At 39.1% G+C, this 14,324-nt stretch overlaps 1 protein-coding gene across 4 annotated transcripts in view; it reads left to right on the top strand.

Annotated features, from left to right (window-relative positions):
• The window catches only part of SVEP1 (sushi, von Willebrand factor type A, EGF and pentraxin domain containing 1), a 120,268-nt gene that overhangs the window by 41,364 nt on the left and 64,580 nt on the right, over positions 1 to 14,324 (top strand). For all 4 annotated transcript variants that reach the window (XR_005255441.1, XM_038125173.1, XM_038125171.1 and 1 more), the window contains exons 6-11: positions 4,233 to 4,412; positions 8,623 to 8,820; positions 11,164 to 11,282; positions 12,541 to 12,670; positions 13,320 to 13,427; positions 13,656 to 13,787. Coding sequence is in view for 3 of the 4 variants with exons in the window: in XM_038125173.1 (XP_037981101.1) it covers positions 4,233 to 4,412; positions 8,623 to 8,820; positions 11,164 to 11,282; positions 12,541 to 12,670; positions 13,320 to 13,427; positions 13,656 to 13,787 (867 nt within the window). In the remaining variant the exon portion in view is untranslated. The remainder of the gene's footprint in view (positions 1 to 4,232; positions 4,413 to 8,622; positions 8,821 to 11,163; positions 11,283 to 12,540; positions 12,671 to 13,319; positions 13,428 to 13,655; positions 13,788 to 14,324) is intronic.

The following is a 14,324-nucleotide window of genomic DNA, read 5'->3' as shown; positions in this document are numbered from 1 at the left end:
CTGAGGTTGGGTTTTTGATGATTTAGAATGAAAACTGCAATCTCCTGTCTGTATATCTGCCTGGTATGTCTTCCAAGGAGAGAATGAAAAAAAATAAACCAGGTAGAGGCCTTTATCTCCTCAACAGCCACATGATGTAGTTCAGCATGTTTAATTTGACTTGAATGCCCATGACATTAGGGTACTGCCCTGGAAGCTAGTAAGTAAAAGCCATCAGGTCATATTATAACTCTTGTCCTGGCCTTGTGTTCAGGGGAAAAGGCAGGACTGATCTTTGGCAGAATTAGCACTTTATGACAGTGCAACAAACACTACAGCCCTGAAAGAAACAGCAGCTTATGGTTCTGGAAGGAGGAATCTGAGCTAGAGATCAGTATCTCAGGACATTCTTTGTTTAGCAGTTTACTTCAGCTTAGATTTATAGGAACTTTTTCAAATAATCCCGGAAATCTTAGGTTTCCTTTTTAGCTTCCAGTGACAAGAGGAGAAGGTTTCAATAGAAAATAAATTGCTGGCCAGTACTATGAGGGTATCTTGAGTAGCAAGACTTGGAGCTGTGGACTTTACAGCAGTCAAAACTGCATGCTGCTTCAGGCAGATGGGGACATTGGGAAAGAACATCCTCTGTTAATGCTTCTGTCACACAGGCACCCTTTGTGCAAAAAATCTGGGGAAAGCTGCAATCAGCCACAAAGAAAGGATCCTTTATCTTCTCTTTTATGGAGAAGTGGAAGATTCTAGTGCTTGAAAACCTTGCTGGATAATTTAAAGGAATTCACCTATTTGGGGTGTGATCTTTCTTTAACAGGGAATTTGGAAGGTGAGGGAAAAGTCTGCATTGAGATACTGTCTTGATATTGAGCTAACATCTTTTGAAGCATTGGAAGAATATATTTTGGCTTGGTTTTGTTTGTGCTGCTGTCCATCATCCTGAAGACTTCCAATTAAAAAAAAAAACTAAAATCCCACTGTTACATGTGCTGGATCTGCTAGTCTTGATTCACTCAGACTCTGAAAGGGAGCAAGATCAAAGGCATGGTTTATAGCTGTCTTGTTAATCCCAAGAGTATTTTATCACATAAATTAGGAAGAGGAGAGGGAAGGAAAATCCCTTTCCACTGCTTTGGATTTTGACATTAAATACTCCTCAGTTCTTTTGCTAGCTAAAATCTGCTGTGCTATTAGACAGTGATTAATGCAGTCATATGTCATGCAATTAACAGAGAGCCAGGAAAAAAAAAACAACAAAAATACTGCAAACCCCATATGTAATCCAGAAAAAAATCATTAGGAGAAACCCCAGAGCAAGCAGAATATACTGTTATTGTTGTTGCTGTTTTCACTGACTTTTTGGAAATGTTTCTTGGTCATGGAAAATGTGTTACTGATAAGAGGATGGGCTGGTGTTTAACGCTTGGAACCATGACTGAGGTAACATGGGCTCAGGTACAGGTTTCTGCCAGAGCCTGAGTAAGCATTAACATGGAAACGCTTGAGGAAGCAAGAGCACTACAGCTGTGTAGTCCTTCCAGTAGAAATGGCTAGATGGCAGGTAATGAAGGGACTGCCTTCTCTGTAGGCGTGTGAACATTGACAAGAGCCTCCTCACCACTCTTAATTCATTCAGGCTTCCTAAGTAGTAGAGTTTGGTAGAATTTGCTTCTTTTTTACTGCAGATTGAGTATTTCTACTTCTGTGGAAACCTTTGAAGAGCAAGCCTACTTTCTTGTGGATAACGCATTTGAGATTCAGCTGTAAATGTTTTTCCTACTCCCCCTACTAGAGTTAAGATACAGCGTATTATAAAGCTGCTCTGAAGCTCACAAAATTAGCATTTCATATTTTTTAAAATACACTTCCTAAAGAGCGGCTGTATGCAAGCACAAGAGTAGTAATACCTTCAAAGAGTAAATGTGAGACAGTAGTAATATAAAGATATATTAGGTACATCTGTATGGCTTCTTTTCCTTCTTTCTTATCCTGTTGGTTTTGCTACTTTTTTTCCTCTTAGGTGCCGCCATAGCTGTTTTTTAAAAAAGACATTATTTAACATGTGTTGTTTGTAGCTTTCAGAGCCTGTGTAGTTAGTGATAATTATAGAGCTGGTTTGCATTTGAAGCAACATTCAGCCTTACATGCCTGTTAATTAGTTTGAGGTATCTAGTGGTGTCCACTTGTGTGTAGAGTAAACAATGGAGGAAGGAGAGGTTGCCAAGTTGGTTTCCCTTTGAGTGCATTTGTAGAAGAGATCGTGTTTTGCCTCCTACCTGGCAGTAGCAAGATTAGGTTAATTGGTAAAATCAGCTTCCCAAATCACAGCAGAGAAGCAGCTCTTAGAAGCCACCCATCACCAGAGGTTGCCCTCCTGCCAACAAGGTAAAAAGCTTGGAAGCTGTGGAAAACAATCAAGTGAGAACAGAGTTCCTCTTGTGAGGAAGAGATGAGAGCCTGGGAGAGCTGGAGCTGTTTAGCTGGAGAAGACTGAGAGGGGATCCTGTCAATGTATATAAGTACCTGAAAACGAGGGAGCCAGGCTCTTCTTGGTGGTGCCAAGCAATAGAAGAAGAGGCAATGGACAGAAACTGATGCACAGCAAGTTCCACCTGACTATAAGAAAGAACTTCTTTATGGTGAGAGTGACTTGAGCACTGGAACAGGCCACCCAAAGAGGCTGTGGAGTCTTCCTCTGCAGAGATACTCAAAGGTGTCTGGACACAACACTGTACAATGTGCTCTAGGATGACCAATGTAGAGCAGAGAGGTTAGACTAGAAATGCTCCAGGGGCCCCTTTGAACCGTAGCCATTCTGTGATTCTGTGGGTTTAGGGAACTGCAGTCTTGGTTATTTTTTTGAGCATCACACCATTTGCCCTTATTTGTTTTTATCCCTCTTTTGAACATACTGAACTGTATCTGCCAACTTCAGCTGAGATCAGTTTTTAATCAGAGTTTTCCGCTCATGTTGGAAAGCCAGTAGCTGGTTATTGGTGTATCATCATCATCACATGCTCATGTCCAGACAGTAGGTGTGTATAGCCTAGCGACTTGAGGGACCCAAAGGCCAGGTAGTGTGTATGTAGAGTTTTGTCTGGAGGGGATCAAGGACACCAATGCTGGAACATGACATCCTAGCTGAAAAGGAACTGCACTGAAAAGACAGTAGAAAGAGCATAGGTCCTACTATAAAGTCTTGGGTTATGACATTGAAACAAAGAACATAAACCCCGGTCATACTATTGCTATGTTTTTCTTACTACGATCATTCATATCTTCTGGGATCAATCCTAATTACAGAGTAGCTTTGTGCTAGATTGCAGCATCAGGATTCACTAGTAAAACCGTAAGACAATCTGATGATCACTCTTCACTTCCCTGCTTCCCTTTCTGCATGTGTAAGAGTGATCATCAAATCATTCTGCACAGGACTGCATGCTCCTTGGAATGCCACCACTTTCAGTGTTTGCAAGACATTACAGGGGAAAAGCCTCTGTGCTGAGCAGCAGCCAGGACTTGACACCTGAAAGGGTCTCTTTTGTATCAGCAACAACCTGATTTGTTCCTTTTCATCTCTCATAGACCTGGTATACAAGCCATATAAACAACTTGTATTCCTTCCTCCTCTCTCTGTCTCCTCCAGCATGCTGAGTATCTTCTCTTCTGATTTGCTGAGGCCTTTACATGTCTGTATTCTGTGAGTACAGTCCAGAGTGCTTGAGAAAATTCCTGAGTTCTGGGACACTGTCATCTAACTTGTTCGTAAGCTCTTAGCCTGTTCCCTGATGTGTACTCAGCCCATACCAGCCTGCCAGTTTGAAATCCCCCAAAAGTTCTCAGATGTTGTTGGAGACTAGAAACTCCCAAGAGCACACACTTTTTCACAGGATGCCATTTGCCTGCAGCTGCCTTGTTTTGAAGGCTAGTAGGCATTACCAGCTCAGGCTGCACACTGTGTACCAGATGCACAGTTAGTTTGTTAGTTTGAACTTATGTCAATACTTAGGTGAGCTTGGAAGTGTGTGCCCAACCTCGTTTCAGGAATGTTTCAGGAAGAGGAAGGTATCAAGCCTTTGAAAAAACCTACTCTGTACAAGCTCTATTCCCTAAATTGATACAAACTACTGTAACTAATGTACAAACCAGTATCTCTCCTACCTCTGAAAAACTGGGCAAAGTAGTGTAACTCCACTGATACTCAGTGCTGAGAGTGAACTGGTGTTTTTTCCCCTTTGCAGTTCGAACATGTCCCAGACTTCGATCTCCTCAAAATGGACACATTAACTGTTCAACAGCTGATATTTCCTACAAGACAGTATGTTTTGTGACCTGCAATGAGGGCTATGAAATTGAAGGAAACAGCAAACTCACCTGCCAGGGAACCTCTCAGTGGGATTCAAAGGAGCCAAAGTGTGTGGGTAGGTATTTGATCTAACTCTGTCTGTGTTAGATTGCAGCCTTTTCGGACATGTTATCACAGGTGAGAAATTCTTCATATTTTAATAACTGCTGAAGGTAAGACATGAATGAGAATTTGTCAGTGGATGTTTTATACACATCTTAAAAGTTGGGGAAGGGCAAAGGAATTTGTAAATGGAGCAAGTGGACAGATTATCATTTAAATACAGCAGGACTGCTGATTACTAAAAGGCTGTTGTATCTCCTGAGTGTCAGATACTGTCACACAGTGTGTTGCAAGAAACATAGAAGCAGTAGGTCTAAGGATTAAATATGAACAACCAGCAGTTTGAGTTACCATCATAAAACAAAAGTTGATATGCAGGCAAGGACTAGCTTATGTTAGCCAGGCGCCATGAGAGCTAACTAAAGGTGCAGCAGTTGTCACTTTTGCTGGACTCACAGCAAGGAAATGAGAGTTTACACAAGTTAGGAGCCAAGCACCCCTGAGTCAGGATTCAGAGGTCACACCAGCTGTGCAGGGATAAGTAGGTATGTGTTGTGTTCCAAAAATAAAGGACTGTATATTTCAGAATTATCTGTTTAGGACTAGTGACAGGTATTGAATTAACTTTGGAAAGGAAGATGATGAAATTCATTTGAAACACTTCCAAGCATAGACTGAAGGGGGGAAAAAAAAAGGCAAAAGTCTGAAGTCCACCAATAGAGAAGTTGATCCAGTGCTGACTGAAGTCAGGGTGAAATATATGTTACCTGGATCAAGTAAATGCAGTGCCAGTAGGGTGACTTCACTTGAACCTCTGGCTATTTCTTTACTTTTTTATTGCAGTCTTAAAAATGTGGACTTTGTGTGAGACAAGCAAAAATTTCTAACTGTAAATACTCTGAACTGTAAATTCTCTGAAATTATGAAAATAATCCACAAGAAATAATTTAACAAGACAGTTTGCTAAGAGATCCTAATCTTTCTTCTGTTAAAATCAGTGGAAAAACTTCAATTAACTTCAAAAGGAAGAGACCTTGAAATCCAGTTGGGATATTATAATTAGAAGATTAACCATATTCATCAGTTGAATTCATCCTTCCTAGCTTAGCATTTTGATTAATAAAATCCAGCTCTACTCTCTATCAGAAGATTTTTTTCACACCATGCAATATTGCCTCCATTCCTGGATTACTGGTGGCAGTATGTTATTTTTTTGCTGAGTCTGAAAAATTTAGTGAGAAAGTTACCTTTGATTGTCAGAAAGGAAAGAATGTTAGCTAGGAAGCATCTCTTCTCCTTCTTGTGACTGGTGTTTAGAACAAGCTTGCTGAAATTCTGGTTCAATATACATGTGTGTACTTGTATTCAGGGAGAGGTGTAAATCAGAACATTGATATTGTATCCTCCTCTTGAAGGTTGAAGCTACCCTTTTGTACCCATTTTCTGAATGATTAGCATTGTCATGGAGGTATTGTTTGTTAATTTTTAGTCCAAATAGCTCCTAACTATTATTTACAGTCTGCTATATAAAAGGTACTGGAAATCCTGCTGTATTTAAGCATTTGAAATTGATAATTTATTAATTTCATATCCTTCTGTTAGAAAACTGAAATGGAGTTGTCTTCAGTCTGTTACCTTGAAACAGACATCTTGGACTCCAGGTATCCTTCTAGCTGGTCTTCTGAATGCTTTTTTGTTTGATTGCTCATCAGTACAAAGTTTGCCAAATTTGCAAGTTAGCTCACTGAGACTGTACCACGGCCATGTGTAGCCAAAACTGACATTGTGCCGTAACATTTCCTGGATTGTTTACAGTCACTTCTGTGGGGTCTATTGTCATGCATCTCTTTCCAAGAGACTAGAAGGATATTACAAGTTGGATATTACATGTTTAAAATGTCTGACTTTTTCATTAAAGATTTTGTTAACAATGAACTACTTCTGAGGAGGCTACATGTATTTTATAGGTGTCTGACAAACAAGATATCTGCTAAAAAAGGGAAGCTTGGTCATTTGTCCCATTTATGGAGAAAAAAAAACAAAACTGGGAAAGCTCCATAGTCATGTTCTTGTGTCTCCTACCCGTTGGCAAAAGTTTAATATCAATCACTTTAAAAAAAAATAAATTTTGCAAGATGCTTTTCTCCTTTCTTTGTTCAAGGTTTAGTGAAGAGAAGTAAAAATACAAATGACATCCAGGGTGTTAATGCCATCTAGCGTTGAAAGAATTGCTAGTTCACGCTCCTGATTGCAGCTGGCCAGTTTTTCTTCCTGAAGCAGTCTTGGCAAAGGGATTGAAGAAAGGAGGCATGATTTGCTTTGTAGTCTTCTTACTTGCCAAGTTCCTTTTGATGTTGAGAATTACAATAGAGTGTTGTGTTTCATCACAGGTGCTTGCAGGTGAAAGCAGGTTCTTGTGTCTCCTTAAAAATACTCCTCTATTAATTCCCTATCAATATGACTAATGTCATGGAAATCCCTCTACCCTTAATGAATTCCAGACTTTTGGATCAGCTTGATCAAATTCTGGAGTTGAGCACAGATAAAAAATTTAAACAACACTATTATAGTTGCTTTTCCTGGTAAAAACCTATCTTACTTAAAAGAAATTCACTTTTGCAAATTTTATTCTGATTTTTGTCAGACATTTCAGGATTGTGCTGTAGTTGGATTTGTTCTACTATAGCTGGATGTGTTTCAAGCAATAGGCCCAGCTGTTGTTGCTTCCCAGAGAGCTGCAACTTTCCCTGCTTTTCATGCTTACATGTTTCAGTTTCTCTACTTGTTCCCAGAAAAATATGTATTTAATGCTTTTAGCTTCCCTCTACAAATACTGTTTTTAAAATTTGTTATCTTTTTGCTATTTGTCAGTTACCTGCATGTGGTGAGCAACCAAAATTTAGGGTTTGAGGATTTGTCCCTGATGGAGTTGTTCTGCCTTGCAGAGCCAGCAGTATATCCCTGAACTATAAAAATGAGTTAGAAGTGTTTGTGACCTGTGCATCCTATTGAAATGAAGTGCAATTGTTAATTGCTTGGGCTTTTAAGCATTTCAGCATCGAGTGTTTAAATTTCAGGAAATACACAGAATGCTTAGAATCTTTAAATTTATTCCATGGATAAAAAACAGTTTTCAGTTACTTGATGTATGTTTTGGGAAAAGAGAGGAGAGAAAAGGAATGTGAATTATTTTGAATGTTGGATTGGGTTACTTTTTGTGTTCTCTTGGTGTAAAGACTTGTCTGATTTCTACATTGACAAGTTATAAAGTTACAAGTCTTCTCATTGGCTCTGAATAGGGGAGCATTTTTCTTGTGTGTTTGCCTATTAACTGTTGTAAGAAACAGTACTGAAAGTGTGCAAACTGCATTCATGAGATACCCCTTTTTGCCCCTTTGTTAATGTCTCCATATTTGAAATAAAAATAACATTCCTAAAAACAACAGCTTAAGAATGAAACAAAGCTTTTGTGAACCTGTTTAAACACATCATGGTTTTTGCTTTGGTGCAAATTGTCTTCAGGATTTGTAGTGAACCCTATTAATAGAATAGTTCAAAACTTCCTTTAAAACCTTTAAGCAACCATCAACCCTCCCTGATTTTACAGAGCTCAGCTGCTTCCCGTGGTCACCCTGAGTCTTTCCAGCTGTTTTGAACATAGACAAGACCAGGTCCAATTTAATTTAGTTTGGAATGCAGTAAGCAAAATCATTTGTCATATTCCTAACCTATAAAGAGTTCATGGCAGAGTATCCTTCTTCTTCTCCCTTTCTTATTTCAAGATAGAGTATAGAAGATGTAGAAAGCTACAGATACCTCTTCAATTCCTTCTCTCCTCCTATGGTCTAGTTTTCCTAAAAGCAAGGAAATGCAACTGCAAAGCAACCATGAAAGATGAATTTGTAAGAAAAAGAAGAAAAATAAGAAAAAAAAGGCAAATCTATAGAGTGAGATATAGTGGATCTGCATGAAAATTATCACATTTCGGTTTCAGTGCAGAGCATGAGCAAGAAACAGAAGAACGGATAAGTTGGCTGCTGTTTACTTCAGTCATAACTGAAAGTCAAGTAGCAGTTTCATCAGGTTGTAATAATGTACAGACTCTTGAAAAGACTGTGTATTTTGTGTTCCCACTAATTTTCCACATGGCTTTACTTGCAGGTTTTCTGAATGTGTACTTTGTGTATGTCATTTACAAGTCATGTTCCGCTGCTGTCTTGCAGAAAAGCGTTGTCCCATCCTCCAGAAACCAGCAGGTGTGACAGTTCTCCCTCCCAGATGTGGGCTGGAGCCTGCCATTTCTGGGACTGTGTGCCAGCTGAGCTGTCCCCAAGGATTCATCTTGTCTGGAGCTAGAGAAGAAATAAGGTGCATTTCATTTGGGAGATGGAGTGCAAACATCCAGGAGGCTCTGTGTAAAGGTAGAGCACAAAATCATGTCTGTGTATACATGAGTGCAGAATTGAAGGGAAGCACACAGCAAATAACTGAGTGAGGACAGGCTTGGAGTGGGGAAAGCACAACTTGCACAGTGTGTAAGAAGTATTGCCTGTACCTTTACAGCTTGCCCGTCAGATTTACTTGAAGTTTGTAAGAAAAATGTGGAGTTCAGAGATCCCTTGAGTGTGATCTTGTAGTACTCATCGTCAAGTTTCTCTCCTGGGCTCCATCTCTCATTTGTTAGGAAGGTGCCTCAGGTAAATTTGAAATTTCAAAGTAGAGGTGAATCTCATAGCTTAAAGATATTCAAAGTGGAACCCACACTTCTAATAAAATAATAATGGTAATACTATCAGTACTGTTTTAGCACAAGTTTATATAAACCCTGTAAAGGCTATGTAAGGCCTGGCTGATAGACAGACTATAGAGAAATGTTCATTTTAGCTGTCTTTGAGTGGTTACAGCTGTTGACATGCCCCAGGCAACAATGCACAAGAGTTAAGGCCCAAATTCACTAACACCAAACATACTGGCTGACACAGAATCTAAAGCTGGACAGGAGAAGGTGACATGCATTTCAGTATGGTTCTGCCATATTTACCCACCTCTTCTAAAAGTGCTAGGTTATTTATTCCCTTACATACAGGCATAACTGAACTGGAAAGGGTCTGGCTTGGGATTATAGTAGGATAAAAACAGGAGTTTCTCTGGGAATATGCTCTTCACCTCTCTATGAACTATTGTGCTCCAAGAATTATTTCTCTCCCCACAAACTGGGGCCCTTGCCACTGGATGCTGGAATGGTACAGAAAACAGTTACGCCAGTCGTCATGCCAGGTCACTACAGAAACTGAGGCTTTTTTTTCATCTGTACAGGCCAGGAAGGTTTTGTCTCTCTTTAAACATACTGTTTCCCATTTTGTGATGTTCCACATCGTTTTTCTGAATCTCTGGTGTAAACCTGGGCCAAGCCACAGTTTTCAATATTTTATGGGATCCCAGCACAAGCTGAAGTGTTTAGATCAAGATAAAACAGTATGACTTGGGTTCAAGCTTCTAGTTATTACCAGTGCATAAACCCATAATGTAGGGAGCACTGAGAAACTCTGAAGCTTATTCTTGTTGAATAAAAATGAACAGTTGTATTGCAATTGCTTTCATTCTTGTTATTGTCTTTCTCTGTTTTGCTGCCAACATATTTGGCCAGTTCAAAAGAGCCATTTTCTTTCTGACTTATTTATTATTACCCTTTTTAGAGAATTTCACTTTCAAGTGGAATTTGCCCCAGCCTAAAGGCTGTGGTCAAGGGAGTGTGAACCATAAGTGGTAGTTATTTATAAGAGTGCATTTCTAATGAAATTTTCATCTGAATGAGTTCAAAGGAAGGCAAAATCCCATGTATTTATTGCTTTGCATTCTCAATTATGTAATTTAATTGCCCAAGTTATGTTTTTACTGGAACTATTTCATAATAAAAATATAAATGATATCAGTTCTGAGTTGTTTTAAAGCCTCTTGGGCATAGATGAGTTCAGAGCCAAATGTATCCTTGTCTTATGATTCTAGAGACTATTTATGAAGCACTACAGCAATAAAATAACCTGACCACAAATGTTTTGGGGGGCCCTGTGCCAGGCAACTGAAGAAGTACTTCAAGTTTGTCAGAGAAACTTGAGGTGTAGATGTTGGTGGTGGTGTTACCCATATTGTACCACCAGCCCTCTGGAACCATCTGGCTTTGTCACATGTCACAAGAAGACTCCATTTGTCCTACATAATACCTTGTAACAGGAGTTTATTAAGGAACATTTTCAGCAACTGCTGTCTGAATTCTTGACACTGTCACTTTTAAGTCAGTTCCACAGCATGCTCCAGAGAATTTGAGTCACTGTTGTCTCATTTATAGTATCTATATCATGTCACAACTACTTTCAGGTTTTTTTAGTCACTGACTATCAGAAAAAAGTGTTTTCATCTGTATGTGCCCTGCGTCTGAGCAGGGAAAGGAAAAGTATGGAGAAGGAAGGGATACATAATAAAAAAAACCAAAATTATTCTTATTTTTTACTTGGGGTTTAGTTCTATGTAGAAACCAGAATGTCGTTTTAGTCAGTGATAAACAAAAATACAGAAAAAAAATCTGTCCTTTCCACAGGAGAATTTACTATTCATGTGTGAATTCCTAGGAATGAGTTACAAAGGGGTAGAGACAGAAATTTTAAAAAATGCTTACATTTCTATTCCAGGCAGTACAAAAAAGAGTGATTATAAGGTTTTACTGGTGTAGTACCACATATAAACCAGATTGTCTTTTTCTGGTTTAGATATTGAAGCACCTCAGATTCACTGCCCAGACAATATTGAGACTGTGACTCTGGAACATCATAACTCTGCTAATATCAGCTGGCAGGTACCAACAGCTAAGGATAACTCCGGTGAAGAGGCAAGTCCAATTCTGTATCTATTTAACTATGGGCAATCTGTCTGATTTCAATTAATTTTATGATCCACTAGAATTTCTTTCTTCTGATAAGCAGAAGAAGAACTTCTTTCTGCTTATCAGAAGAAGAATCTCCTAGAAAGTTTGTATTTTGAGAATTCAGCATTATCTGTCTCAATTAGATTTATACAGTCACAGAACACTGCATGAAGTGTGAGTGCATAAAACCTCATATGGTTAATTTATGTGGTCAAAAGAAAGAATGTGCTTTTGTTTATGATATGAAGACAGCTGCTTTAAAAATGAGCACTAGAATGTGAAGAAGTTTAATAAACTCGTCTCAGAAGGAAGTAAACCAGTTCGTTAATCTAAAGGGCTAACAAGTACACACTGTGATAAGTAAAAATTAATTTCAGCTTCCTGGGTGAGAAAGAGAAATCCAATTTTCCTGTGCAGGGTTCAGAAATGTGGCCATTGGCTACTATGCCAGTCAGGGTGTCTGGAAATTGAGTTACCAGCAAAACTTGCTCCAGAGCTGTTTCATAAAGAGCAACATTCCCTACAGGCTCAGGCATGATCAAGTTACAGGCAACTGAATGCTTTATCAGGAGTCAGCAGAAGAGCAGTGAGTCTGTGTGAGCTTTTAATGCAGGAGGTTTTTTTTCACTAGGAAACTGAGCTATCCCAGTAAAAGAGATTTAAGTTCAGACATTATTTTCTGTGGCATAGCTATGGTCAGGTACTACAGCTCTGCTGACACAGGGTCATTCACTGAGCTGTAGAAGCCAAGTGCCGTACTGAAGCATCTGTGGGCTATTGACTCATACACATACATAGATTAAAACTGGACATGTAAGTACTTATGGCCCACAACCATCTGCTCCACTCCTCTCCCAGGTCTGCTGCCCTTGCAGCTGGAGAATTGTCAGCAGACAAACAGGTTCTGAGCTGACATAGTGTGCTTTCAGTCCTATTTGACAAACAAGAGTCAGTATGGAATTTTCTTAATGCACAGAGCTTGCACCAGATCAGGGTCAAGATGCTGACTAGAGAAATCCCTGTTGCCATAAGGAAGGCAGACTTAAAAAGGGACATAGAGCACTCTGTTGTAAAGTGTGTCTTCATTATTTTAAGAGGCTATTTGCATTCAGAATGAACAGGCTTGACATTGAAGGATACTATTCTGTCCACTTTTTAAAACATGAATATTATGATTAGTAATCGCTTTGGCTTTTAAATAATGAGTGTTTTCCTGTAACAGGTCTTAGTTCATGTTACCCCAGCTTTCATACCACCATTTCTTCTCCCAATTGGTGAAGTTGACATTACTTACACAGCAACTGATAAGTCAGGCAATGAAGCAAGATGCACATTCAATGTCAAGGTTATTGGTAAGTGCTGGTAAAAATCACTGGAAAGGCTGTCTATCATGGCTGAAGCCTTCTTATTTGTGCAGAAATAGACTGTGAGTCACTGTGGCCTTTATGTGTGCAGTTATAAGCCAAGGAATATTGTCATCTCCATAAAGGCTTTGTATCTCCATAAAGGCTTTGCATATGTGCAGTCACTGCTTGCAATGCTCAGTTTGGAGTGCATTTTATTCTGCTGTTCTTTCTAACTGTTAAGATTTCTCCTCACACTGTTTCATTAAATGCATTATTGCATTGTCAGTTATTGCCTTCATCATGAATCTCTCTTTAATTCTTGAAAGCCTTCAAGAAAGTTTCCAAAGTTCACACATATTGCACTGATGCAAATCGTTATTCAAGTATTTCTGTCAGACAGTTGTGTTACTCAAGTGTCCTGCAGGTAGTCCAAGGTTTGCTCTGGAGAAGGCAAACACTGCATAAACCACGAGTTCAGCAGAATAATCACTCTTATCCATTCATTCAGCATCTTCCAATTGCAGCAACTTCCAAGGGTTCGCCTTTTTTATGTCTTCTGATATTAAATTAAAGCTGCTGTTCTGGTTATAGGTGCTATTTGAGTGTGGCAGTAGTTCTGCAAGCTAATGTCATGCCATCCTTTCAAATTCTGCAGATGCAGAACCTCCTGTAGTTGACAAATGCAGATCTCCACCACCCATGCAAGCAGCAGAGAATGACTACCCAGCGACATGGGAAGAGCCAGAATTTTCGGACAATTCAGGTGAGATAGTGCCTGAATCTCACCTGATTCAGTGAGACAGTGGAAGGCTAGAGAGCTCCTGTTCACCCTTGATCTCTTGGAGTTTGAGATTTGCTGAGGTTCCTTTTACTTAGTTATTTTTAAGTAATATGGAAGATTTGCTGCCATTTCCTTTTCCATTTGTCAAGGCTGGGTCATGAGCAACACTTTTCCTTACCGTTGCTTTAGGTTATCCTTTAACTCTTCTAGGTGGTCCACTGACTGTCACTAGGAGTCATGCACCTGGAGATCTCTTCCCCAAAGGAGAGACAACAGTCCAGTACACAGCTGTGGATCCTTCTGGCAACAGCAGGATATGTGAGATCCACATTTTCATCAAAGGTGTGTTGTCTTCAAATTCTGGCCAAGACCTGGCAATGTTTTAATTGAATATCATAAAGGATGCAAGATTGCTCCACCTCCTCATTTAGTTATTCCCATTTTATATTGAGGTAACTTGAAGGCAGTCAAAATATTTGTTAGTACCAACAATTAAATTGTCTATGACTGAATCAGCACAGCAGTGTACTGTAAATTCAAATTACATATAAAAACACTGAAATTATGATTCATTAAGCAGTAAAACTTACAGTTTTTTGCAATACCATGTCAAATGTATTAACAGGTGTTACTTGAATCTTGCTTCAAATCTGTAGTTGAAAGAAATTTTCTGCCAGTTTCTCTCTAATTAAATGCAAATACTGCAGCAGATAATAAAACACTCTTTAGATTTTGGAATATGCCTGTACCTATAGATATACTGCTGCATTTTGTTTATTGCATAGACATCTCTTCCACACAGTTCAATTTGTCATTAAAAATTAAAAAAAATTGGCAGATAAATTATATTAAGAATGAAAAAAATCCACTTCATATCTG

The sequence above is a fragment of the Motacilla alba genome, chromosome Z, assembly GCF_015832195.1.
Source record: "Motacilla alba alba isolate MOTALB_02 chromosome Z, Motacilla_alba_V1.0_pri, whole genome shotgun sequence".
NCBI lineage: Eukaryota > Metazoa > Chordata > Aves > Passeriformes > Motacillidae > Motacilla > Motacilla alba.
This window is presented reverse-complemented; position numbering and strand designations above follow the sequence as displayed.